Raw genomic sequence first — 27,749 nt, 5'->3', positions numbered from 1 at the left:
GCAAAGATGGATGCATGCTCATCACAGGTCCCTTTACCTCCTTAAAATAACCATGCTTTCTCCTGCACAGCCATGGTAGTTATGCAGTCCCAGGAAAGTAGGCATTTTAATTAGCCATGCAGTATGCTATGTTGGTGCTTTCTAAATGAAATGTGTATATTACTGCCTTTTCCTAGGCTTACATGGCTCCATGTAACCTAGGAAAAGGCAGTTCTTCAGGAGGCACTGAAAGATGCAGTGGGCATGACCACAGCTCTTCCAAAGTTCCCGCTTCAGTTCCCAGCAACTATATATTGCTAATTCTATGTGTAAAGAATGTGATGTAAGGAGAGGAAATATGGGTTGGGCTAGTCCATAGTTCAAAAGCTCAATTGATTATCAGCCCATGTTCTCTTCTAAAAAGCATTCTCTGTTTGCAGTGAGCTCATCTTGTCAAACATCCATGTCTCAGCTAATGGTGAATGGGAATGCACCATCTCCACTGCCCAGGGCAATGTTAGCAAAAAGGTGGAGATTGTTGTGCTGGAGACCTCAGCCTCGTACTGTCCACCTGAGAGGGTTACCAACAACCGTGGAGACTTCAGGTAGGGGCCAAAGTGTGGCAGGAACTGTTATCAGGAGCAGAACTGACCATCTACCATAGGTTCCCCAGACGGTGGTTGGATTGGTGTTCCAGAATTCTACTCATTGGGCATGGGCTAATATGGGAAGAAATTGTCTTAAAAGGGAATGGTTTAGTTCCGCCCTGATCCCTTTATGTCTTTGGTTGCTGGAGAATCAATTTTTGAAGAAAAATAGGCTGGACATTTGCAATAAATGATAACTTACATAACAGATAAATGAGGGAAAGATTCAAGGTTTGAGAAACAAAAGTGCGAGCTGTGGCCAAGAAATAAAAAATTGAAGCTGAATATTTGGGGAACAGCCAGTAGACTTGAGTCTGGCAAACCCAAATTTTCCTAATTAGTTGCAGCCATGGAAAAATGATCAATGAGGACAAGATGGAACGAAGAGCAATACAAACATGATGAGTTTTGGCTCATAGGTTTGTAGTGTGAATTACACACATGGAGAACTTTGCTGAAAACAAGGATGGCCATACACTCCACCCCTCCCCCCACTCAGTCACGTACAAGGAATTTTGTCTGGGACTGTGCAAATATTTGAAAGGGGCAATAGGTTCAAATAGGCACTTCTTCAAAGCTTGGTCATAAAGTGTTTTCAATTGGCAAAGTAGCTTGTCGAGGTCAAACAGCATCGCTGCATGAGTTGAAGCACGTCAAGAAAGCAGAGCAACCTCAATTTATACAAGCCTACCTATGTGCCTGTCTTCCAGCAAAAAATGCTTGCATAAACTCAGTGGGTTCCCTTCTCTTTTTGCCCATCCCTGCCCTCCTGTGCCTTGGCAATAGAATTGCAGGGAAAGACCAGAATCTGAAGGAGCACCCCTTCACTAGCATCTTCCTCGAAGAGCCAAAGTTGGCTTTCCCCAGGAAGCCAACCCCAAAAGGAACAGAGCATTCTTGTAATTGTAGAAACACCCCGACATCCTTTAATTGAGAAGACGGGAAGGTGAAGCTGCTTCCCTTGAGCCCCTGCTGTCTTTTCAGCCCTGCTGGACAAGGGTTGGGTTGGAGGAGCAGCTGCAGATGAACTGTCTGAATCCTACTGCAAAGCTCCCCCGCCCCTCCCGGGGAAGGCAAAGCCAGTGAGGGATTTGGGATCGCTGGCAATTGAGGCCTGGGAATGATTAAGCATCTGTTGCAAGGGAGGCCATCTGAGAGGCCCGCTCTGGCAGTGCAGACAGGCTCCAGAAACAGGAGGTGTTGGAATTTTTCTGGCACGAGAAAAAAGGATCATGGAGTCGACTGTAACCTTGGCGGGGTCTTGATGGAATATAAATTACTGTGCAGTCAATGTGGCTTAAATTAACAGCGGGCCTGTCTTCTAACTCCCTCCCCTTCCTTCCATCCGTAGCCTGCATGAGCAGGATAGGGCCTGGGATTAGACGTAGGAAAAGCAGCCGCAGCAGAAGACCAGCGGAGGGTTGGAAGATCTTCCCCATCTGTGGCCCAGTCGGGTATCCCAATGGGGACCAAAGGCCTGGCCTGTTGCGCATAAGAGCTGTTTTGCAAGATTCCTCCTTTTCAGGAAATCCCTGACGGGAACTTGATTGAATGCCAGATGAATAAAGAGATGATTAGGAATTATCTTCTGGATTTTATTTTATTGCATTTTATTTTACTACAGAAAGGGAGGTGAGGATTCAATATGCTGGTGGAGGAATGGCATATTCCCTTCCCTTCCCTTTCCCTTTTTGCAATTCCAGAGGGTTTTTTTTCCTGGGGGTGGGGGGTGGGGGAGAATCAAGGCCCCTAGAGCTCAGCAAACCTTTTAATTTGAACCACAGCATGCCAAAAAGTCCCATTGAGAAGGTCCCATCTGCTCTTGTTAGCCCTGGTGTGCTACTGCCATGCAACTCATGGCTTTGGGAGAGCCTATTTGTAAAACTAAAATCACAGCTCCCTGTTCTAAGCTTCCAGATGAAAATGTTTTCTCCCCAACTCTAAATCTCCTTCTTGCCCCATTGGAAAATGGGAGAGATGCTCCTTAAGGGTCTTGGTGCTCCTTATAAACATATTATGGGGGAAATACCCCCCTCCCCTGTGCTACATCAATCCCTCCCCCCACATACACACATTGTTGGTTTTCAAACAGCTATGGAATTACGTGTCTGATTTGTGCTAGTTTGTCCTTCAATTATATCATGACTGCTGACTGGTGTATTCAAATGCTCTTTTTTGGAGTGGGAGGGCCGGAGGAAATATTATTTTTGGAAGATAGATGGAGAGAACTAGCAATCTGCTTTTCACTTGATTTGCACATTAGTGCTAAAGCAACTTGTATTCCCCAACCCTTGGAGGGGGGGCGCAATGTCTGCAAAGACTTGAAGAAATATTATGATTTAAATTTTAAGTCTTGGGGGTCCGTGGCCATAAAAGATATTTAAAGGCAGTCCATGGTGAAGAAAAGGTTGAGAATCATTGTACTAAGATTTTCCTTTCCCTACCAAATGTAAAACTTGCTTGAGTATGAACAGGGACAAGAAAAGAAACTTGCTTTGACAGTTGGCATCCAAGGTGTGGGAGTATCTCTGATCTCCATTTGCTTTTGCTCAATTCATCCAGCTGTTGCTGCTGGCATGGGAGGGAAGTAGCCTCAAAATTCTGTGATCCAGATGTTGAAGCTGCTGAGCCAAGGAGAGCATTCCAGGAGGCAAATAATATAACTGGCATTTGGCATTTTCCTATGTTCTTAGACTTGAGCTGAAGCAATGGAGTCTTTTTTCCCACATGGTGGAAGATCTGCAATCTTGAACCCTCCCACATCTATCCCCTACTTTCTGGCCCTCTTATGCCACCCACCATAATTCTTTCATTTTCCCTCAGTTGATTCCATAAGCCATTCTTCTGGGATCTATCTAATGTCAGCATTTGATTAGATAGACGTAAGCATGCTTTCATAGATCTTCTCCTATTTGGTTCTAGGTGGCCACGGACCTTGGCTGGCATCACTGCTTATCAATCCTGTCTCCAGTATCCCTTTACTTCTGGGAATGCAGGCTCTGGCCATGAAAAGCAGGCATGGAGACACTGTGACCGCACAGGCCACTGGGAAGAAGGGGACTATTCACACTGCTTGTACACCAATGACATCACCCGTGTACTCTACACCTTTGTGCTGGTGAGTAGGACAATAAGACCATGGTCCTCTGGTTGTCCTTGAGTATTTTGCAGCCGCTGGGCAGACCGATTCAGGTATTGCAGCAAAAAATGATCAGCAGCGATGTCCAAGAATTGCTGTTTATTCCAAGAAAGAGATTGTTTTCTGGGGTGGCTCAAGTGATACAAAACAAAATGACAGTGAATGTTTTGAAGCAAATGGAGAGCCCTTTTCACTTCTTGCCATGTATAATGAGAATTTACCCTTAACATACCTGGGGTTTAGAGATCCATGTGGTCCATTTCAGCACTGCATTCACCCACTTACTCCTTCCCATGATTTTTTATACATGTTTAGCAGTACTATGTACCTCTCTACATATTTTCCATATACCTTATTAAGGCTGTACCTTTACTAGTCATTTGTTGTACAGCCTTCCCTAATATACTGCATTTTATGCAATTAGCCCTTGACTTTGTTTTTTATAAGCAGCATTTCATAAAGCATGCTTTTTTGTAAAATCCAGCTATCCACATTATTTTTGGTATATCTCTTTCTCAATTATCCACTATGCAGTCCTTTTTAACTAAGAATGATTGCAACAGATTCCATGTCTTCCATTTGTCCACCGATCTATAATAGTGTGGTCCATATAACATCACAGGATGCATGAGGCCCTTTCTTTCAGACCTCTGAGTTATAGCTGATCACAGTTGACTGGCCTGGCCTGCTCATTATTGGTACTTCACTTTGACTACATCTTTTGAACACTTATAAGATGGCATCTGCATTGGCAGGTCTCTGTACTTCTCTCAAAAGTACTGGCTATTTTCTTTTATATTCCATCACATTGAGATTGGAGAACTATCAGGAAACCCAACATTACAGCTAAGCAGGCTTTAAGCCAGCTATCTCCCCATTTTGTAAATTAAGCATTGTCGGATATTGGAGATGAGGAAAAGAGGCTTAGACTGTTTTGACATTTATCCCCATTTATCTGCTGACAGATGCCCATCAATGCCTCAAATGCACTAACCTTAGCCCATCAATTGCGGGTCTACACAGCTGAAGCTGCCAATTTCTCAGATATGATGGATGTCATCTATGTGTCTCAGATGATTGAAAAGTTCACTGGTTACGTAGACCAGATTAAACAGGTAAGTGGACCTGATTCCCATGTGTTCATTTCCCCACATTCATGATGGTGAGGAAAGAGGGGTCTACATTTCATTTGTTGCTAAATATGCTCAACATATAGAAAATCTACAGTAGAGATGGGCAGTTTATGGTCACCATTTGATCTTAGACTCAAACTTTCTAACAAGATGGCCTAACAAGTACATCTTTGATATGGAGCGAAATGTTCAATGATTTGTTATATCCCAAATTGTTTGCTTTCACCCAGTTGACTGACGTCATTGTGGAGATGGCAAGTAACATGATGCTGGTAGATGACCATGTTCTATGGATGGCCCAGATTGAAGACAAAGCTTGTACCAGCATAGTGCATTCCTTGGAGAAGATTGCAACTTATGCTGTCAGCACCAACTCTCAGCATATGGCTGTGGTAGGGATCCAAGCTCTTCTAGTGGGTGAGCTGGGAGGGATGGCAGAGTAAAAGGCTAAGCTTGAAGATTAGGTGTGGTGTACTGCCAAAATGCAAATTATAAATACATGGTTTGGAGTGTGGGTGAGTGGTCAAGGAACTAGGAATCCATAATGGAAAAAAAACCAATTACTGGTGAAATAGGAGAATTTTTATAGTGTGGGAAGGATTTTGAGTTGGCTGAGACTGAGATATACAAGGGCCCGATTGTATTCTTGGACAACTCAAACATCCTAACGTGTCCTACTTGTTGATGATTGTTTTATCTCCCTCTCAGTTCCTTGTCCAGTTCCTCAATGTCCCTATTGCTTTAAACTTTCCGTAGTACCTCAGAGGAGCACAACCACAATGTAAAAGTTATTAGGAGATCTTAAAGAGGGAGAGGACTTTATGTGGCTACTTCTACCTGAAAAGCCCATATCCAGGGCAGCAACTATTGGGGAAACGTCCCACAAAATTGCCATGGGAAAGGCCATTTGTCCATAAACTTGGATAGCAGTAAGTTTTAAAGAGCTAGACTTAATATTAGGACCATTAGCCATTAGTTTTTTACTAATGTTTTAGGACCATTAGCCATTAGTTTTTTACTAATGGCTGATGATCCAATATATGATAGCCTGGATCTAGAAAGGTTGCCTGGTTTCACAAAGCTCCTGGTTTTGTTTATGCAGAACTCCAGGAACATCGCCTTTGAAGCCTACCTTATCATGCCAGAAAGTTATCTGGGCATGAGCTGCATGGCTTTTCAGAAGCATGAGAACCTTCGTCACCGTTCTCCACGTCAAGAACGGTATTCTGAATCCTTGGCAGACCAGCAGCTGAAGTTCCGTTGTGCTACAGGCCGGCCTAACATCTCCTTGGCCACTATCCACATCAAGGTGAAATGGGATAGGGAAGAAAGATTTCTGGTGGATGAGTGTAATAGTATAAGAAGAAGGTACTCCTTATCTCTGGCATAGCAATTGGTGATGTGGAGTTTAAATTGAGGAAATAGCAGGAGAACCTAACTTCATTTCTATATCACTTTTCCATGTAGGCAAGCATCCTATATTGCTAGGTTTCTCATATCAGAACATAAGGCATAAGAACCAGAGCAGCCTGGAAAACATTATTGACATATCTGAAAAACATAATCATGGTGATGGAGGAGGAAGAAGAGATGGTCTTTATTGGTTAAATGTGATTGGATACACAAGGTGACAAATTCCTTGTGTGTCCAATTATATTTGGCCAATAAAGAATATTCTTCTTCTATTAACCAATGATTGAGCTATGTTGATGGATTGAGATGTCATTAATGTTGCAAGGACAGCTATCAAAAGTTGTATTTCTTAATCAAGCAAGAAGAATGGCATTGTCCCATTTCTGAATCATTCCTTGCCTATGCAAGAAGAGAGAGTCAACTGCTATTTTGCAAAGTACCAGAAGGGAAGACAAGAAGTAACTGTTGGAAAGTAACCAAGGAGAGAAGCAACCTAGAACTAACAAGAAATTTCCTGACAGTGAGAACAAAAAACTGGTGGAATGGCTTTGCGTCCAGAAGTTGTGGGTGCTCCATCACTGGAGGATTTTAAGAAAAGATTGGATAGCCCTTTAAGCAGAACGGTATAAGGTCTCCTGTTTGTGCAGGGGGTTGGACTAGAAGACCTCCAAGTTCCCTTTCAACTCTGTTATTCATTTTGCCTGGGTGTGTTAGTATACTCTTTGCCTTTTTGGGATGGAGCTGGGAGAGGAGTTAACTATGGTAAGGGTCGCAAGGGTTTGGCTTGGCCAGCCCCATCTTTAGCTTTCTTTGTCCCTCTTCTCATTAGAACAGCATTGCTCTGGCCTCCATTCAGCTGCCTCTGGGCCTCTTCTCCCCACCAGTTCCCCACCAGCCCATGCCCATCAAGTGTAAGCTTCAATTCCTGGTGTTCCGTAATGGAAAACTCTTCTGCAGCACTGGAAACTCTTCACACCTCGCTGATGATGGCAAGCGACGCAGCGTGGCCACCCCAGTGATCTATGCAGGCACACGTAAGAGTTGCTGTGGCAGAGAAGGACATTAGCCCACTGCAGGAAGGAACTGTGTGGCTGGCAGCTTCGTTGGGAGATTTAGGACCATGGCATGGAGATGCTTATAAGACAGCTGCTGTGGGAGGGATTGCCTGGGAATAAAGTAGCTGGCAGAGTTAGTGGAGCTACCAAAAGGTGAATGTCTATGGAGACTCTCAATCATCTATGCCATGGTTGTCCCAAAGGTGCTTTTCCAAAAGGCAGTAATGATAAGTGCTATATGCTTAGAGCTCACACACCCACTTCACAGTCTGTTTCTGTTGTTCGCCCCTGGGAGGAGGTTTCGAAGTATCTATCGTAGGACTACTAGATTCTGTAACAGCTTTGTTCCCTATGCCATCTGTCTGGTAAATTTGCAGGATTTTTTTTTTTTTGCCGTGTATATGTATACATTCAAACTAGACTGTGATGTTTTTGTGTCATATATGTGTGTGTGGGGGGGGTATATGCATAATTCTTATCCATGGGCACATCATAATTGTTTTAATGTATGCTGATTAGGGTACATTTAAAGTGACAATAAAGTTTCTATTCTATTCTATTCCATTCCCTTCTATTCTCTTGGTTTTTTTCTTTGACAACATTTCATTCTTCAGAACTGAAGAAGCTTCTTGGATGAGAAGCAAAACATTTTCAAGGAAAGAAACAAGAAAATCCAGTTGTCTTTTGGAAAAGCACCCTTGGGACCACCAAAAGTGGGTAGCAAGATGGAGATATTCTCACCTGCTGTCTAGACACACTTCCTAATGAAGAACCCATAAGCATCATCATTTTTTTATTTTTCTAAAATACCCTAAGGCTTGTGTGTGACATCCTTGGAAATAAAGTGGATGCTAAAGGCTGGTGCTTGATGTTGTTGTTGTTTTTAATCAGAAGACTCAAGCTTTATTTGCTTTCCCTTGCCGAACAGTATCTCTGTGGAATTTATTTAAGCAACTCTTAGGGTGTGAGGAAAGGGCCTTGATCCTGAAAAAAAGGCAGAAGATTTCCTACCCTAGTTAGGCAAACCCTATCTGAGCAAACAAGCACCTCCTGAAGTTAATTTGAGTTCTGAGCACTTCCATTAACTACTTTTATAAACCCCTCCCTCAGATGGCTGTGGCGTAAGAAATCTCACTGAGCCAGTCGTCATATCGTTGCGGCATTTCCACGAGGGCATAGATCGCACAGCTGCTTTCTGGGACTTTGACATTCTGGGTGGTTATGGCGGCTGGAGAGCAGAAGGTTGCCAGCTGATTCTGCAGGAACCCAACTTCACCACTGTGAGCTGCCGACATCTCAGCAACACTGCTGTGCTGATGGTAGGCAAGAGACGGTGTATGGTACTTTGATCTATTACATTTCTATTGAGCCCCTGGTTATGTCACATAAATTTCTGCCAAATTCTCTTTCAACAAAGCAAGAAACAACCACGTTCCCTTCTGTATGCATTTCTTAAAAATCTTGCATGCATTTTTCAGCATACATGCCTAATGGTATGCAGCTTCCTTTGCTCCGAACCTATGATAGATAACCTCCAGATATTCTAGTCCAGAGCTCCCAGTTTTTTTGCTACTTGTTGAAGTGGATAGACCTAAAAGGAAATGTAGTCCAAATTATTTGGAATATGCCAAGTCATCTATTCGTGTTTAACCTTCCTATTCCACAGATACTTATAAAGACTTAGCATATATTACTGTTAAAATGTAGTTATAGTAATATTTACTAGAGTTATATTTTGCTTGTCCTTCAGTATTTCAAGGGTAGTGCAGTGATTCAATGTTTAAGATGCTGGGCTTGTTGACTGGAATGCCAGCAGCCCAGGTTTGAGACCTGGGCTCCACATGACAGAGTGAGCTCCCGTCCTTGTCTAGGGGTCCTGCCAACATAGCAGTTTGAAAGCACACAAATGCAAGTAGATAAATAGGTACCACTTTGATGGGAAGGTAAAAGGACTTCATGACATCACGCTGGCCATATGACCGGAAAAATGTCTTCTGACAGCACTGGCTCAATGGCCTTGAAATGGAGATGAGCACCATCCACTATAGTCAGCAACAAGTTTTTTCAGTATCTCAAATTGGTTAATACACAATTCTCACCTCCCAGTTTCCCTCTAATAACCACCACATGAGGTAGACTCAACTGAGACAGAATGAATGGCTACAGTGCATTGGCCACCTGGCTTCTTTCAACTGCACGTGGAATGATTTTTATAGAAGCTGCCTTAATATCAGTCCTCCCATATTGTACACTAATGAAATGTATTCTCAATTACAGGAACTGAGCAACTTCCTGCATGACTCACCGAGTCCCGCTGAGGTGCTACATCCTGTAATTTACAGTTGCACGGGTCTCCTCCTCCTGTGCCTGTTTACCACCATCATCATCTACATCATCAATCACAGGTGAATCACTTTTAGAGTTGAAATTGTAGCTTCCTTAAATTCTCCTCCCCACTGCTGAGCAGGTAGCTACAATACCATGCTACCAGAAGAAGCCCAGGTTTTTCTCAGTAATAACATTTTATTCTTTGAATAATAGCAGCATCACCCCACCAGGAGAAAGCAAACTCAGAGCTTTCTCACCACCTGCTTATCTTTTAAACGAAGATGACTTTACTTGAATATAGGGCCCTTTCCTGCAAAGCTTTATTGTTTGATCTCTTAACTTTGTTATCCCCGTTTTCTTTTTCAGCACCATTCATATTGCACAGAAGTGCTGGCATATGCTGCTAAATCTTTGTTTTCACATCGCCATGACATCTGCTGTATTTGCAGGTGGCATCACTCTCACCAACTATATAGCCATCTGCCAAGCTGTGAGTATGAGGGCAGGATCTGATTAATTTGGACTTGTAGGTTTTGTCAGATGACACATCACTGAGAGGTTTTCTTCATGCACAAGGAACACTGAGAAGTTGCAAACTATTCCCTTTGCAATGTGGAACTAGTCCAGCCCTTTCTGCCTTTTTCCAAATCTATCAACTTCTATATGGGATAGACAGAAATTCCCATCACATCAAAATCACATCACATTATACTCTGGTTTCTCATCAGATCGTATAAATCTTTCGCCTTTTACTAAAGATTTTCGTGGAGAAGAACATACATGAGTTTTGCATGGATGTGTTTTACCAGTGGTTGGATAACAGAAGTAAAAATTAGAAGATAAAAGATTATTACTATGTATAAGCAAATAATGAAAGATTATTGTTATAAGTAAACAACAATATTATTATTATTATTATTATTATTATTATTATTATTATTATTATTATTATTATTATTATTATTATTATTATTATCATTATCATTATCATTATCATTATCATTATCATTATCATTAACTTTATTATGTGACATAATACTGGACTGCATAAGTAAAATGACTCAGACAATGCAATGTTCATTAAGCACCTATGTTGATTAAAATAAACAAAAAAAAATCACATCACATCACACATGCCCCCTGGAATTCTGAGAATTGATAGGTATACTTCATCATCCCATTTATCAGTAAATATGTCTATGGAGATTCTCAATCATCAAGGTCATAATTGTCCCAAAGGTGCTTTTTCTAGAAGGCAACTGGACTTTCTTGGTTTTCTTTGAAAATGTTTTGTTTTTCATCCAAGACGCTTCTTGAAAATGTTTTCAAAGGAAAAAAAGACAAGAAAGTCCAGTTGCCTTTTGGAAAAAGCCCCTTTGGGACATTACTGTAAGGCCATTTTGATTGTCTTTCTACTTACCTCTAGATGCAGGGGACATATTTGCCTGGTAAGGAACCAATGAACAAGTATTCCATCCTGAAAACCACCATCTCCATTACCCAACGGTTTCACTTTTAACAGAATCACCTTCTTGAGTGATCAGCCCAAATTTACAAAAAATACATTTCTAGGTAGCTGAGGACATTAATTTAAAGGCAAATCCATGTGCATGTACACAAACCAGCCCTTAGCTACTTTACCATTTAGGCAAAATTGGGAAGCTAATGACCCTCCAAGTTTTTTGAGATTCCCATACCAATCAAGCAGATGGTCCTTGTTTAAGAAACAACTAAAACCCTTCTAAAAGTTTTTTCGTAATTTGCTCACCTTTGAACAATATATCTTCTTAGACTTATAGGGAATAGATAATCCCACAAATGAAATCCTGGAAGTTGTAGCAACTCTTATTGACTATCAATTATGTCTGCTCTGCACATCCCCTCCCCTCTCCAGGTTGGCATCATTCTCCATTATTCTTCCTTGTCTACTCTTCTGTGGATGGCAGTGATGGCACGAGTGATCTACAAGGCATCCACCTGGAAGGCACCCCAACAGCAGGAAGGGGAACCAACTCAGCCTGCTCCTCGTCCAATGCTACGGTATTAAGGAAGTGGGAATTATAGGATGTTATAAGACACCTGAAGGTTGCAGGGAATGGATGAGGGTTGCCACAATTAACCTACAAAAGAAGTCCTATTTAACTAAGATTTCTTTTGTAGGTTAATAGGTATTTATATACCCATTTAACTGGGTATAGTAGTGATCATGTGGGAACTTAATCATTGTTTGATTCCTTGCATCAGGTTGTTCCCCCCGCTCAAAACTTTATAAATCATTCTGAGATTCTGGCAGGAAATGAGAAAATTAGCACTGAAATGAACAAAAGATACAAGAATAAATTTGGTGAAATTTTCTATGATAGTTTGCATACTCAACTCATACTAAAAACACAAAGAAACAGGGCCAATTGAACATGCATACAAAATGCAACGAAGTTTATGTAGAAACAACAATTGTTTGTTAATTAAAGATCAATATGCTGTATGAGCCTAATCTATGATTATTGCACCCAGTTTAGGATTTAGTTCTTGTATCTTCAATAGATACAAGGCCTGTAGGAACGTTGTCCATGGGGTCACAATGGGTCAGAAACAACTTCGCAACTTACAAGAACAACAATTTTCAATAGATACCCAACTCGCTCTAATTCATATGATGAATTCTGCATGATATTTTGTGATTTTCTTTCCAGGTTCTACCTGATTGCTGGAGGGATCCCCTTGATCATCTGCGGGATTACAGCAGCAGTTCGTATTGACAATTATGGAGATCAAGACTCATAGTAAGTATTTGCAACATCCCATTTGATCCTAAGGTATCATGATTGAGATCCTACTTGAACATTGATTATGAGTCATGAAACTGGCATTGACTTTTAACAGCCATAAAGATAGATCTTCTTCAGGATGATCTATCCTCAACCTAGTCCTTTAGATCTTCCATCACTGTACCCACAACCACCATAATTGAGCCCATGCACCTTAATGGTGATCCACTGTATCTACTTGCACATATGTATTCAGTTGTGTGAATGAATCCCAAAAACTGGGGGAGAAATCCCCAGTGTTGTTTTCAAGTTTTTGAAGATCTCTTAGGGATTAAAGATGTTCCCCCTAAGTCCCCCCTTCCTTGCCCCATAAATCCTGTCTAATCTTATCTTTCAGGTGCCATCTTACCGTATTTCAGAAAGGATAAGGTGTGCATTAACAAGCATTCTATTCTGTAGATCAGGGCTCTCCAAACTTGGCAGCTTTAAAACTTGTGGACTTCAACTCCCAGAATTCCTCAGCCAGCTATGCTAATTGGGGAATTCTATGAGTTGAAGTCCACAAGTCTCAAAGTTGCCAAATTTGGAGAGCCCTGCTATAGATTATCCGAATAGAGACATTCGGTTTAAGTATTTTTGACTATGAGCCACCAATAGATGTCTCCTCTCCTGTATATCTGTAATTTTCAGGGTCTCCCTTTGGCTGCCTTAAAATTGAGGTAGGCAAGAGATTGTAAGGGAAGGGGCCACTCACCGTGGCCAACTTACTGTGGGACAACTGGCCATGGCCAGTCGCCAAGGAATAACTCACCACAGGACAATTCAACAATTCAATTGAATAATTTAAAATAATTAAAACTTTATTTTAATTTTGTCATTCACATTTCATTTTGTCCTTTCTTGGCATCTTTAATAATTCTATCCCAACATTTCTTCTATATTAGTATAACTCTTGTCCTGCGGTAAGTTGGCCATGGTGAGTTGGCCATGATGAAATTGTGTCATGAAGAACAAGAGCAAAGTTGCTGCTGCTTTGTTAGCTGTTCATAATTTGGCCAACCTTTTCTTTCTCTACCCAGCTGCTGGCTGGCTTGCCGACCAAGCATTGGAGCATTCTATGTGCCTGCAGCTTTTATTTTGCTCATCACCTGGATTTACTTCCTATGTGCCGGAATCAGTCTGCAGTGCCGAGCTAAGGATCCCAAAGAAATACCCAAACCCTTGGAAACAAGGCAGCGCTTCGGAGGCAGTAGCAACCTGTTAACCGATTCAGGATCACTTTCAGTCACCCTGAATTCCAGCCTCCATGCTGCTGATGTTGATGGTGTGTATTCGCTAGGGGTTCAACTCTGGGCTCTTGTCATCACCCATTTCCTATACCTCACTTTATGGACATTTGGAGCAATGGCAGTATCTCAGCGTTGGTTCCTCCTGAAGGTTGTCTTCAGTTGCCTCTACGGAGTCACCGCTGGAGCCTTAGGATTTTTCATCTTTATCTACCACTGTGCCCGGCGCAGAGACGTACAGAGTTTATGGTTTACCTGTTGCCCATCTTACAGGAATGCTTTACCTATGCAGGCTTATGGGCACACTGGAGCAGGTGTTGAAGATGGCTCACAGGTCTTCATTGGCTGCAACCCAGAAGTAGCTCAGTCCATTAAGTCTTCTTCTTCCCCTACCAGCACAATTTCAACCCCAGGGCCCTGCAAACTCAACAATTTGCAAGTGGCCCTTGCCCAGCCAGACAGTAACCCTGTAACAACTGCCTGCTATGAGGAAGCAGAGCCTTCCAACAGTAAGAGTACCCCCTCAACCAGGTATACAAACAATCTTCATGGGCGCACCAGACTCCATAAAAGCAGAACTAAACTCTATCGAGAAGGGAAGCATCAGCGCCTGAAGGCAATGCGGGGACCTTCCTCAGAGCATCCTACTAGTGAGAGTGGGAGCCTTCAGAACAGTCATTCAGAGAGTTACCAAAGCAGCCGGAATAGCCCTTTGAACAATCAGAACCAAGGGAAAGTTGTGACTCTGGAATCCACCCTGACGCAGTCGGACTTGAGTGATGGCAGCGGTGGCCCACAGTCTGTAGATGTTGGCCGAGGCCAGAGGAGAAGCATCAGCAGAGACAACCTTAAGCATCAGGCCAACCCCTCTGTAGAAAGAGAGACTAAGAGGCGCTCCTTCCCACTCAATGCAGCCAATCAGAACGGGGTCCTGAAGGGTAGCAAATATGACATTAATCTCAGTGGTGCTGACAATGCAAGCAGCATGAAAACAGGTCTCTGGAAGAGTGAGACAACAGTGTAGGAAGGGGTCAAAGACCTCTGCAGCTGGGATCCTAGAACAACACCAACTAAGGTAGGAAGCTGCAGGTTACCCTTGTTGCCACAGCCTAACAGACTCAGTGAACAGAACACTCTTATGCACTACATAGGCTTAGATAATATGAGATGGGCAGGCAAGAACCATGCTCCCCGCTGATCCTTCTGAGCAGATGGAGTAGGGAGACTGTTCTGTCCTGTCATGAGAATCACAGTACATTTCACTTATGTATCAGGTGAAGTTGCTGTTCTTTGTGCCAGGGAACATTTTCTCCAGGGAACAAGCAGAAAGCCACAATCAGCCAAGGTGCCAAAGTTGCAAAGCAAGAGACAATCATCTGTTCTTGTGATTGTATGGTCTCCCTCCTTCATGTCCCTTTATATCCTTGATATTTCTGTACACAATCCCAAGGAAGACAGTGGTCTATAAGCTAAAACTTCTAATATGCTGTGTACATATGTATAGGCAAATTTGCTATCCATTGGAAAGTCTCTACATGTTTTATGCAAAATAACTCATGTTATATAAGACAAGGGAAGCTCTTCCCAGTCATTCAAATTTGTGCACATTAGTTTTGGTTTTGATAAATCTAATGAATGAGTATAGAGCTGTCAAGGAAAAAGCCACAAAACAGAAAGAGGTGCACTGTTAATTGTCCAAAGGTGCATGCCTAGATGACAATCCTTAGTCTTCTTTAGTCTTTCTTAAGGAAGAGACTTGGGGAGAATATGATTTGTTGGGCATCATTGCCCAAAAATACAAAACATCAAGAGCTCAGAACAATTGTCAACTTTGGAGTGTCTTATTTTACCTAGAAGAGTTTTCAAAAGATGAGTTAAAACACTTCTAGAGCAAATTATTTCTGAGCTTGACATGTTTTATATAAAAACTTTTTAATAGCACTTTCAAGCAGAAGCTATCAGTAACCACCTTTCAAGTTACCTGCTGTGGAACTGAATTGGAATAGATTACTTGTTTAGATTCTGATTGCTAAGGCTGTTGGTACACATTTGCCACACAGCTGCTAAACAGGCCTGAAGGATTACATCCAACTTTGAATGTTAGGCGGGGAACAGACTGAACAAAAACTCAGACAGTTCTATCCTTTTCTGTGATTCCAAATCGAGTCACTCCTCACGTTCAAAGTTGGAAGTAAGCCTTGAGGCCTGTTTAACAGATGTGTGGAAAATATGCCCAATGAAGCCTCACTAGAGGCATGACGCAGCTAACGTGCCACATAGAAGCCTCTGAAATACATGAAGCTGCTGCAATGTTTAACTTGTAAATTTGATCCACTGAAAAAAGTGAAACACAATTTTATTGTTCTTACCTAGGGATAACTGGGTTGGATGTTTTAATTAATAGGTTAAAAACGTCAACAAATTTATTATGGGCAGTTATAAAAACCGCAGAGGACTTCCCTGCATCTTAACGGATTAACAGACCTTAATGGATTCCCTCTCCTATAAGATAGATTTTCCTCTGCCTAAAAGTAAAACAGTCTGCTTGCTTCAGAAAAATCGAGGGTTTTTCCCCATCAACCATTTTATTAAAACTGATTATGTTTAGTTAACCATGTTTTTTTAAAGAAAGCCCATAACCCCTCATTATATGAAGGAAAGCATGCGCATCGCCAAACAGGAAAAAAATGAATAAGAAAAAGTTTAGAATAGAGTGAAAATTGCCAAGAAAAAAGCCTTAGAGGCTTGAATGACATTAATCCTTTAAGGATTTGGGAAGCTATGGAATATTATTTTTAAGCACCTTGGGGACATTCCCTTAATCTTTATGTATATGGGACATAATGTTTTTTTTAAAAAAGGCCTCTTTGCAATACAGTAACCATTTCACAGAATTGTGCAGCAATCCCGATTGAATCTGTTGTCAAAAATGAGCTGAATGAAGCCATTGAGATTCTTTCTCGAAGGCAGTTTCCAGAAATATTGAAAAGAATCAAGCTTATTATTCTGTTTGCTGGCATTTTAATTACTCTGCACCCAATAGTATAGGGACACTGTTTACATACCATATGCTATATTCAAGAACAAATCCCTCCTGTAGATATGAAAAATTCAATTGAAGAGAAACCCCCCCCCCCACTCCCACAAGAATTTCCTTGCTGGGTTGATGACAGTTCCAAGTACGTAGCACTGCATCTGTAATGTTACCAGTTGAGGGAAGATCAGGAGATGCCACAAATGAGATTCTTTTCTTCTAGGAATCTCATCTTTGCTCCAGGAACCTCAACATGGGATTCATAGCACTGACGTGCCTATAGACATTTTCTTCAACAACTTCAAGATTTCCTATTCTGCTTTTTAAAATCAAAGCAATATTTTAAACAAAGTTGGTAAGCTGTGGGAAAAGCTGCCAGCTTCTGTCATGTTCTTTATGTCCAGAAATGCCTCTGTTGGCCAGGCAGGGTCCTCATAGAAGGCAGCAAGGGCAGTATTTTGCTATTGAAAATGTGACCATGTTCTTAGAACAAAAGAGGAGCTAATATCTAATATTAATAGGGTAGTAAAGAGCATCCTTGCTCATTTTCTTTCTGGTAAATGGGAGTTTCAAACTGGCCCAACCACCACAGCAGTCCTTCTGAGAATTCACAATGGGGCCATGACAAACATTTTGTGAGGTTGGCATATTTTTCTATTTCAGAGGTTAAGGGATTCCTGCCTTGGCTTGAGGGGAATTATGATAGCATCTTTTGTTGTTGTTGTTGAAGAAGAAAATAAGAGACAGAGGGAAACCTAATTCAAAATGGACGTACAGTAGTCCTTAACTTATACCATTCATTTAGCAACCAAAGTTACAATAGCAGTGAAAAAAGTAAATTATGACCACTCTTCACCCTCACAACCATTACACATCCCCATGATCATATGGGCAAAATGGGCTTGAACACTGGGATATATTTATGATGATTGTAGAATCCCAGGGTCATGTCTATGGAGATTTCCAGTCACGGTTGTACCAAAGGTGCTTTTTCAAGAGGCAACTGGACTTTCTTTAGTTTTCTTTGGTATGTTTTGCTTCTCATACAAGAAGCTTCTTCAGGTCTGAAGAAACTTCTTGGATAAACAGCAAAACATCTTCAAAGAAAAACCAGAAAGTCCAGTTGCCTCTTGAAAAAAGCACCTTTGGGATCCCAGGGTCAAATGATTGCCATTTGTAACCTTCCCAGCCAGGTTCCGACAAGCAAAGTCAATTGAGGGAAGTTGGATTCTCTTAACAACTGCGTGGTTCATTTAACTGCAATGATTTCCTTAACTGTCAGGGCAACAAAGCTCACAAAATCAGGCATGATTCACTTAACAACTGCCTTAGCAATAGAAATTCTGGTCCCAATTGAGGTTATAAGTTAAGGAAGACCCTGTACCCGTTTCTCTGGAGGAACTGGTGAACATACTGATACCAGTGCAGACCAGTGGTGGGATTCAAATTTTTTACTACTGGTTCTGTGGGCGTGGCAAGGGAAGGATACTGTAAAATCTCCAGTCAGAGGTGGGATTTGCTGGTTCTCCGACCTATTCAAAATTTCCGCTACCAGTTCTCCAGACCTGGTCTGAACCTGCTGAATACCACCTCTGATGCAGACTAAGAAATTCCTTCTTCCGTGGAAGCTGTGCTATCCTCTTTCATTTTTGGTTTAAAATAAAAGTCTACAGAAAGATGATTCTGCTTTGAGATTCTTTTAGTTGAATCTCAGTGTTTCTAGAGGGTACCAGGCCAGGAAAGGCCAAATTAATTTCTTTATCCCCAATCCATTTGGCCTTAAACATCCAAGTCTTAACAATAACAAAAATATCTTTTGCTCCCTCCTTCTGTATTTTTGTTTAAATTCCCCAAATATAGTAGGATGCATACAGTCATTAAGATTGATTCAGTTTAGATCAATTATTTTCTTATTGTTAATGTATTGCAAAATCCAGAAAATCCATTACTTCAATTATGAGGTTAAGTATGGTGTATGAATACAATTACAATCAAACAAACCTTCCCACATAAGTAGTTGATGCCTTTTAAAAAAAAGTTCTAAACTACACATACTTGTTCTTAATAGCATGAACCTCATAAAAAGGGTTTGGCCTATGAAATGGGGCCTATCATGTTTGTTTATACAATGCGGAGGCTTTTTTTATTCATGTCAGAGTGATAACATCAGTTCATTGGAATTGAAAGGAACAACAACAAAAAGATTGCTGATGAACAGCTAAACTTCCAAGTATCTGGAAGAATGTGTGTTATCCATCTGGAGTAAAAAGGGGAGAGAAATGTATGTTGCTCATTTAAAATCACCCCTTCAGAGTACATCGTGCAATTATCTCATGTACTAGCCAACAAAACAGCAAGGAACATTTTGTGGATAATCAAAAGCAAAAGGCTGGGATCTTACAAATACCACACCCATGTTTATATAGGATGTAGCAAGGTAATGGGCTACAAATTTTTGCTAGGTCTGAGGGGAAGGTGTTGGTTTAAATTCCTTAATTCTTTAGGATGATTGCCTTGTTTTGTTTACAGAGACAGACACAATTAACTTTTGAGTTGGATTTATGAACTAAGATTACATCTGTAGGAGGCTGCTATTTAGAATAGAATATTGGAGAAATGCAACATTTCTTACTTCAAAGCGAGTCCAGCAAGACCAAGGTCACAGCACCCAACATTCCTTGGAGTTTTTCCATTCCAGTGGAAAATCTTTGACCATGATTCTTGCAATTCCCAGAAATCTCCCTTGCAACAGTTGCAGTATTTCCAGGATTGACATAAGTTATCAACAGTGGTATTCACTGCTGAATATCCAAAGGGCAGCGCTTGTAACAGCATTTTCATCCAAATGGTAAATTTTCCTTCAGTTGTTCTATGCAAAAATATCACAAATCTCCTTTTTGTCCATGTGTGTGTCTATGTGTTGATTTTATTTTTTATTGCTCCACAATGCTTAATTAACTCATTTAAACTGATGTATACCATGCCTGTTTAAAAGGATAAAGAGAAATTCTTCACTCTCTACAGAGGGCAGAAAGGCCAGAAAAGAGAAAACCTATTCCACAAAACCTACCTCCACAGAACCGCAGAGGCTATGTGGTTTCACAAGCAAGGAGCCTTAGGCCAACCTTGAAATTGCCTAAGACTTCTGGAAAGCAATAGCCATGAAAAGCCATAAAAGCACTTGTTCCTCATTTGAAAAAGGTTATTTCTCCCATCCTTCTTGGTTTTCATATGTATGATGTTTAATAGAGCCTTAACTATTTTATATGGCAATATTACAACTCACATGATATTGGCAACGCTGAACTTGTTATATATGCTTGCTAGAATGAAATATTATTATTGGGGGAAATTTTGTATAATTACCCTTTCTTTTGTTGGTTTACATTTTGAGCAAATGACATATCAAAACCAGAGCTCTTTGAGAGACAGCTGTGCCAAAGAAAGCATTTAATACATTTCTGTTGTGTTTGCATTTTATACAAATGAACTGTTTTCAGCAGATGTTTCTTGTTTAATATATTAAAAGAACTGCAATATCCAATAAACTAGGTATTACTTTTATGTTCCACCCATACTTTGCCATCCCAACCTACACACTTTTAATATTTTAGTAGTCATAAATCAAACTTGTATACTGATTCCAAGCAGTGGGACTCACTTACCCAACACTTAAGAGATGTGTGGGAGGTGAACAGCCATTCAAGCAACTACATTGGTCATCTCACACACTGGGGATAGGAGGCAAATCTCCTGCACACTCTTAATGGTTTTCCCACCTACTTATTCATGAGAGCTGGAATGTGCACCCATTCAAAAGGTGTTTATCATCCCAACTGGGCCAATTCTTCTCAAATCTTTCTATTGCAGCTTTTTATATATATAGCTGAAGTCAAGCACAAAAGGTTGTAGGCACTAGCCAAATAACAAGGGGGAAAAACACAAGCTGAAGAGTGGAGTTTCACCCATAAGATTTAAAGGGATATGCTGATTTCATCCCATTTATACATAGGATAATCAGCTTATTTGCATGATGACATCATGGCATGCATGATCATACTTATTCCTCTTGCCCCCACCCCTCCCCAGATGAAGGGATATGTGGATCACAATATGCCCTTTTCTATACTACGTATGTCACTTTCAACCTCAGTCAATGCCTGCAGACCCTAAGTCCACTTAAGCCACTGAATGCTAAATGAATGTTTACCTTCAGACTCACATGGGAAACTTCTAAAATAACATGCAAAGCAAAGTTTGAACTGGAAATAAGAACAATCCAATTCAAAACATGAGAAGCAAAATAAACCAGGAGTGTATCTGATGCAGATCATTAAACTTCAATGTGGTAAGATTAAATCCATTTTTTTCTGATGTTCGGGACTAAAAATGTAGCAGCACATTAGTGTGTTCACCAATATACATCTAGGCCCAAGAGCGACCTTTTAAGAAAATTATTAATTACATTTATTCCAACATCTAGCAAAAAAAACCTAAAGATCATGTTCTATTGCTGCTTTCCCCAAACTTTATTATAACCTTCTACATTTGTTGGTAACTTGAATCCAGAAAACCCCAACTACTGCATACAAAGCAACAGACTGCAGAAGACTAATAAGATACAAGGTTGTACTTTCCTGAACACAATGACTTCATCTAATCTCAGGATAGAAATATGTCTGGGACTACGGACTATAAATATCAGAAACCCAACCCCTGTTGCCACTGACTGCAGCCTTTTAACATCACTAAATACCTTCACTAGTACAGGCGAACTTGCATTTTGCTAAACAGTTCCGTTTCTTCTGGAGTCCGGATGTATTGTTCAATCTCACTGTCTAAAATGGGCTCGTCCCCTGTGACAGTTGGGCCTTCAGGGTCTGGATTACTGGGTCGAGGTTTCTTTGTTGGGTACAGGATACAAGGTGGAAGCAAAGGCATCCGCTTCTTCCCAGCAACAGAAGCCTCTTCTGTCAAAGCAATGGTTGGTTTTATAGGCTGATGGTCTGGTGGTGCTGTGAAGTTCTCAGGCTCATGATCTTTTGTGGTATCCACCATACGGAAAGCCGCCCGTAAAAGCACACGGCGATGTTGCAGCAAGTCTCCAATGTATTTTGACACAGATCTCCGGTCCACTTTGAGCCCTCGCAACCAACCTAGTTGAGGGGCCATCTGAAGGAGAATATTATGCAATTCCTTCAGTCTTTGTGGGGCTGGCCGTGGCATGTCCATGCCAGCAAGCTTACAGAACTTTGTAAGGGTGCAAGTGAGGCGATCAACAGGTCGCAAAGACTGCCATGCCAAGAAGGCTGCTGCCATTACAATGGGGATGGGGTGCCGACCAGTCACCAGCCACGTCTCGCTGGCAAGCTCCACTATCTGGATTGTCCTGGCCAACAGTTTCTCCTTGTCTTCCAGAAATTTGGCTGGGATGCTGGATGATTCCTGGAAAAGCTTAAAGCTGAAAGGGACAAAATATATTGGGAGTATGGAAAAGCCTACCAGTACAGCTCATTTTATAGTTTTTGTACTATAACCTGCAATATTTAATCATTTAATATAGTTAAAATGTTTTCACTGATTTAATGCATGGCCCAAATAATGTAGCAAAGGGTGTATTTTTTTAAACATCATTTAGATCATTGCCATAGCTGCTTTACTACTAAAATTCTTGGGATCATTGTTTAGAAAAAAATAAATATTTGAATATGCCTGTCTAAATTTCACCATTCCGTGCTTCCTGATCAGAATATAACACACAGCCCATTCAGACGAGTCAATTCAGAACAAAATTTTCACTTCAAATATACATCCTGAGCTCATATACATGCCTCTGAAGTCTCTGAGCTTTCTTCTATTTCTCACCTAGACATAATAAAAATTCACCCAAATCAGATATCAGATTGCATTTAAAAATGCATAATTAAAAGCTGAAGTTTGTCAGAAGATTAACTGTTAGTAACTTCCTGAAACCTACATTTGAATCTTATATTAGGAATAAGAAACCAGCCCTATGTAACACATTTTCAGAAAGCAGATTGGTTCAGGAGAACTCAGACCTGCCTCAGCTTGAACCTCTAAGTAACTTTTGTAATTGACTTTTGGTAAACTATACCTTTCTCAATAAATGGAGTTAAGGATCGTTCTTACTGAGAGGTTTAAGCTGAGACGGTTCTGACAAGAACATTTAAATATTTCGAAAGTGGACCTCTACCGCCAAAGTATAAGAAAACCTCCAAGTTCACTAGAAATATTTCTGAGCAAGTATCAATCACACTGAGCTCTATCTAGTTTCAGCAAAGTGGCGCTATACCGCACTTCCAATCTATAGAACTCTCTTAGAACCATTTTACTGAAGCTTAAATAATAAGAATTAATTCTATCCGTAACTCTTCAACAACTGCACATTAATGGTCCAGACATTTATGAGAAAAGATTAAAAAACCAAGTTACCTGTTGAGGTGTGTTTTCACAAGGTCGATCAAGCTCAGAGTTGGTACATCTAGTGCCAATTCCTTCAAGAACCGCAGGTACGTTCTGGCAAACAGTTCCTTGTCTGCATAAAGGAGCAAGCAGATAGTGCCCATTGTCAAGGGCCAGTTGTGCTGTCTACAGGTCACGAAAACACAGCAACCTATAATTATTTCCTTCTTCTCTAAGCTGACCAAAGCAAAGCAGGGGCATTTGATTGCCTGCTGATAATAAGACACAGCTGTATCTTCAAACAGAGAAGGAAGTCGGAGAACTTTGCAGAGATCCTGAACACGTCTGATTCCTGTGGAAGAAAGCAATGTATATAATTAAGAAAAACGTCGATGGCCCTCCAGATATTTCTGGCAATACTGGCTGGGGCTGTAGTCTTTGAAGACCAACTTCTTGCTTCAGAAAATTTGTAACTGTCAGAGTCAACACTTTTTTAGTTGCAATACAATAACTGATATGACCCAAATAAACAAAGCTATATGGCATCTACTGTACTTCTATTGAATGCAATTGTTCCCCCACATTCAATTCTACTGGACAAATATCATTATTCTGTTCTAATAGCATTACTGCATGTGAGGTTTTAAGAAGGACAGCAAGATTTTTTCAATTCCCATTCTGAATTATAGAATTCACAAATATTTACTGTTAGCAATCTTCTGGAATGGAGCAACATATTGTGGTTGGGGAAAGATAGCAGAATCAATGTAAGGAGAAACTCAAGGTATTTGCAAAGCAGAATGGGTATGTATATACATACAGCCATGTTGCAATTTAAGTATTTTTTGTTTTTAGATGGATGTCTGTTTTTCTCATAAAATCAAAACCAAGACAGCTTTATTTGGTCAACTGGATTTTATATACGTACTATAAAAATATAAGGCATATTAAACAAAACAAATTAGTAATTTTTATGTAATGTGTGTAAAAAAATCACTGGATGTCTCCCCTTAATCTGTGGCCTTTTATTCTGTAGTATATTGTAAAGGTAGTCCTCAATATGCGACTGGTCACTTCATGACTGTTCAAAGTTGCAATGGACCCCCAAAAATTACTTACGACCTGTTTTCTAAGTTATGACAAGCACATACGCTCATGGGATGACTTGATCACAATTTGGACACTTGGCAATTGGCTCACTTATACGGCTGTTTGCAGCATCCCATCATCCCATGATCATGATTAGCGATATTTTTTGCCAATTTCCAGTGTTCTGGCAAAAAAAATGCCCATTGGAGAAAATTGATTCACATATTGATCATCACATTTAACAACTCCCACATTCCCTTAATGACTACTGCAAAATTTTTTTTTAAAAAAAAATCGAATCTGTTCTTGCCTTATGACTGCAATGAACCACAACCATATTTCTGGGCTCAACTACAAACATAAGTCAAGAGTTATTCTCTATGTAGTACGTTTATGTATTGTGGGTGGGTAGGTGCATATAAGTAGTCCTCGACTTACAACAGTTTGTTTAGTGACCGTTTGAAGTTATAATGGCACTGAAAAAATGACTTATGACCGTTTTTCACACTTATGATCAATGCAGCATTCCCATGGTCACATGATTTATTCAGATGCTTGACAACTGGTTCATATTTATGACAGTTATAATATCCCGACATCATGTGATCATCTTTTGCGATGTTCTCAAAAGCAAAGTCAATTGGGAAGCTGGAATCACTTAACAACCATGTTACTAATTTAACAACTGTTAAGTGATTTACTTAACAAAAAGAAATGAGGCATAACTCATTCAACAAATTTTTCACTTAGCAACAGAAATTCTGGGCTCAATTGTGGTCATAAATTGAGGGTTACCTGTACGTTAGCACTCCTGCAGTAATGAGTTTCACTTTTTTATCTAAATTTTTTGTAACTATAATTTTATACAGCTCATTTAAAGCAGGGTGTCAAACTCAAGGCCTGCAAGCTGAATCCAGCACACAGGGTGCTTAGATCTGGCCCATGGGGCCGCCCTGGAAACAGTGAAGGATCGGCCCGGAGCTCTGCTTTTGCTGGCAGAGGGCTGCAGGAAGCAGTCACTGCCAAAAACGGGGCCCAGGGCTGCAGGTGCAGCCCACCTGAGCACTATTTTTCCTGGGAGAGGGCTGCAGGAGGCTGTCGCAGCTGAAAATGGAGACTGGGAACCTGTTTTTGCTGGCAGAGCACTCAGGCCACCACAATCGCCCCCGACACAAGTGACGTCAATCTGGCCACACTCACCCTGGCCATGCCTACTGCAGCCCCCAAAGTCAAACACAACCCTGATGTGGTCCTCAATGAAATTGAGTTTGACACCCCTGATTTAAAGCCTACTTATCTGGCAGAAGCCTGGTTCCAGCTCAAGATTATCCACCAGGGATTTAATGAGCTCTTCCAAAAATCTGAAATGGGAAATGACTTTAACAAAGGATACTGGTAATTTAAAATACAGAATGGCTTTGCTTTTAGAGAGGAACTACACCTTCACAAACAGGAAATACAGTAATTTCTACAAAAGGTGCTGACTGGTAATATTAAACATTTACCTCGCTTCAAGCAGCGGCTCAGCTGTTCACTTTGACCAGTACTTCGTGAATATGTCACTTCTAGAAAGACAAAAAAATAAATTAGAAGGGAAAATGACAAAAAGAACATCACATTTCTCCAAACAACTTTTTAAAACTCATACATTTTTATTGTTTAATGTTTAAATGTTTGAAGTTTATATAAAAGACCACAAAGGATATTTTCATCTATGTAGATCACAGGTATCCAAAATATACTTAAACTTTATGATCCAAGGAGTTTTTAGTTCCATTGTTATTCTTTGATTCACCTTGTAAATGTTCTTCATCAGCATATGTAGTGGTGAGAAGTCCTTCAGTTAGAATAAAGCCACAATCAGCACACACTAACTGGTTCTGAGTGTAGTGGGAATCCTCCACAATTTCCAGGGAGCCACAATCTGGACACTTCTTTTGAGTGGACATTTTAGTAACCTGACAACAGAATTATTTTAAACTGATGATTGAAAAAATATTGGAATTTGATTAACATGTTTGCTGCATAACTTTTCCCATATTCCATATGATCCCCATAAATCTGCCTCCATCTGTCTGTCTAAGTTATATATTTGAAGTAATCTTAGGAAATTAACTTAACTAGTTAGGAAAAAGTAAGTTTAACCAATTTGATGGGCATATTTCAAAATACAATCAGTTATAATTTTAGCAAACATATTAACAGCAGTGCTCAATCATTCTGCTCACCTTTGAAGTCTTGCAATGCATTGTATGCTTCTCAGCAAGCTGCATCATTCATGAGTTTTGTGCATCAATCGAGCACATGCACATAGAAAGTAACATCAATCTAATCCCAGCAAAGATATCTTGTAATGCATTCATGATATATGGGCATAAAATCACTAGAATTCAGAATAATAGGAAAGGACCTTGGACATCTTCCAGTCCAAACACCTGCTCAAGCAGGAGACAAAGTACTGTCCAATCTCTTTTCAAAAATGTCTACTCTTCAATTTCTGTGTCAGGTAAAACAGAATACCAAATTTGGAGGTCTTCTAGTCCAACCCCTGCTCTGGCAGGAAACCCTCTACCATTTCAAACAAATGGTTGTCCAATCTCTTCTTTAAAAACTTCCAGTGTTGGAGCGCATTCACAATTTCTGGAGGCAAGACATTCCACTGACTAATTATTCTGTCAGGAAATTTCTCTTTATACATTTAAACACTTTTTGTTATATTTTATTGCTAGTGGCAGACAAAGAGGAAACCCGGCGGCCTAAAACCTTTTGCAATCGAACACAGCCACAAAGAGAGATTGCTGGGGCTGCGTAGGGATGTTGAGACGCCAGGTCCGCATTGTGCATACCCACCTATGGATTTTAATTAAGCCAGAGCCCATCAAGATACTTGTTCGAAGACCCACACCGTGCGACATGCCCCCCCACTTCATAACCCATCTGGTCCCGGGAACGCTGAGGATTCAGGGAGTTGGAGAGTCCCCACATCGAGTGCAGCTGCTCGGGGAAGACTATAGCAGCTACTGTAGGGCATTCGCGTACCTTGTTGCAAGTCAAAGGACGAGGAAGGCTATCATCCCACAGCTGCATTCCGAAAAGAAACAACTCCGCTCCATTTTATCCAATTCGGCTCAAACCGGAAGCAGACCCGCTGGGGGGACTTTTTCCTGGAACACATACATTTTCCGGTGCACTACAGTATCCAGTCAGCAACGAATTCATCACCGTTAAATGTTTCCGAAGACAAACAAAGGACGAAGGAAAAGAGTTCCGAGTAAGCGCTGAACCAGGTTTATTTTCTAGACAAATTCGAGGGAAACTCTGAAGATCTGCTACGTCTTTTGTTCGAAGTGAAGGATGCCTAGTTGGCAGAAGCGCATCACCACCATCACCCCACCACCACCATCATCATTATCTCTTTTATTCATTAAACATGAAACGCAGTCAACTGAACATTT

The 27,749-nt window shown here is 40.7% G+C and overlaps 2 protein-coding genes and 1 non-coding gene across 3 annotated transcripts in view; 2 read left to right on the top strand and 1 right to left on the bottom strand.

The window, feature by feature from the left end:
* Positions 1–16,445, top strand: part of ADGRA2 (adhesion G protein-coupled receptor A2) — a 111,559-nt gene extending 95,114 nt beyond the window's left edge. Inside the window, exons 8-19 of the mRNA XM_087969976.1 lie at positions 420–584; positions 3,549–3,744; positions 4,731–4,880; positions 5,129–5,290; positions 6,001–6,207; positions 7,141–7,345; positions 8,477–8,685; positions 9,644–9,771; positions 10,061–10,184; positions 11,589–11,734; positions 12,388–12,477; positions 13,542–16,445. Of these exons, the coding sequence (XP_087826102.1) occupies positions 420–584; positions 3,549–3,744; positions 4,731–4,880; positions 5,129–5,290; positions 6,001–6,207; positions 7,141–7,345; positions 8,477–8,685; positions 9,644–9,771; positions 10,061–10,184; positions 11,589–11,734; positions 12,388–12,477; positions 13,542–14,772 (3,013 nt within the window). The 3' untranslated portion in view covers positions 14,773–16,445. The remainder of the gene's footprint in view (positions 1–419; positions 585–3,548; positions 3,745–4,730; positions 4,881–5,128; positions 5,291–6,000; positions 6,208–7,140; positions 7,346–8,476; positions 8,686–9,643; positions 9,772–10,060; positions 10,185–11,588; positions 11,735–12,387; positions 12,478–13,541) is intronic.
* On the top strand, positions 10,403–10,519 carry LOC113414506 (U5 spliceosomal RNA). The gene has a single exon (XR_003371188.1). It is a non-coding gene; the product is annotated as a U5 spliceosomal RNA (small nuclear RNA).
* Positions 16,446–20,202: 3,757 nt separating the features above from the next.
* On the bottom strand, positions 20,203–27,481 carry BRF2 (BRF2 general transcription factor IIIB subunit). The gene is made up of 5 exons (XM_026671344.2): positions 27,334–27,481; positions 26,090–26,252; positions 25,800–25,859; positions 23,236–23,557; positions 20,203–22,243 (listed from the first exon to the last, which is right to left on the bottom strand). The coding sequence occupies exons 1-5, from the start codon at positions 27,379–27,381 to the stop codon at positions 21,544–21,546; spliced, it is 1,293 nt and encodes a 430-aa protein (XP_026527129.2). The 5' UTR covers positions 27,382–27,481; the 3' UTR covers positions 20,203–21,543.
* Between the last annotated feature and the right edge of the window lie 268 nt (positions 27,482–27,749).

Source organism: Notechis scutatus, chromosome 7, assembly GCF_049901735.1.
Source record: "Notechis scutatus isolate UNSWTSFEM ecotype Mainland chromosome 7, rNotScu1.2, whole genome shotgun sequence".
Classification (NCBI taxonomy): Eukaryota; Metazoa; Chordata; class Lepidosauria; order Squamata; family Elapidae; genus Notechis; species Notechis scutatus.
Note: the sequence above shows the minus strand (reverse complement) of the source record. Positions and strands in the feature narration are given on the sequence as shown.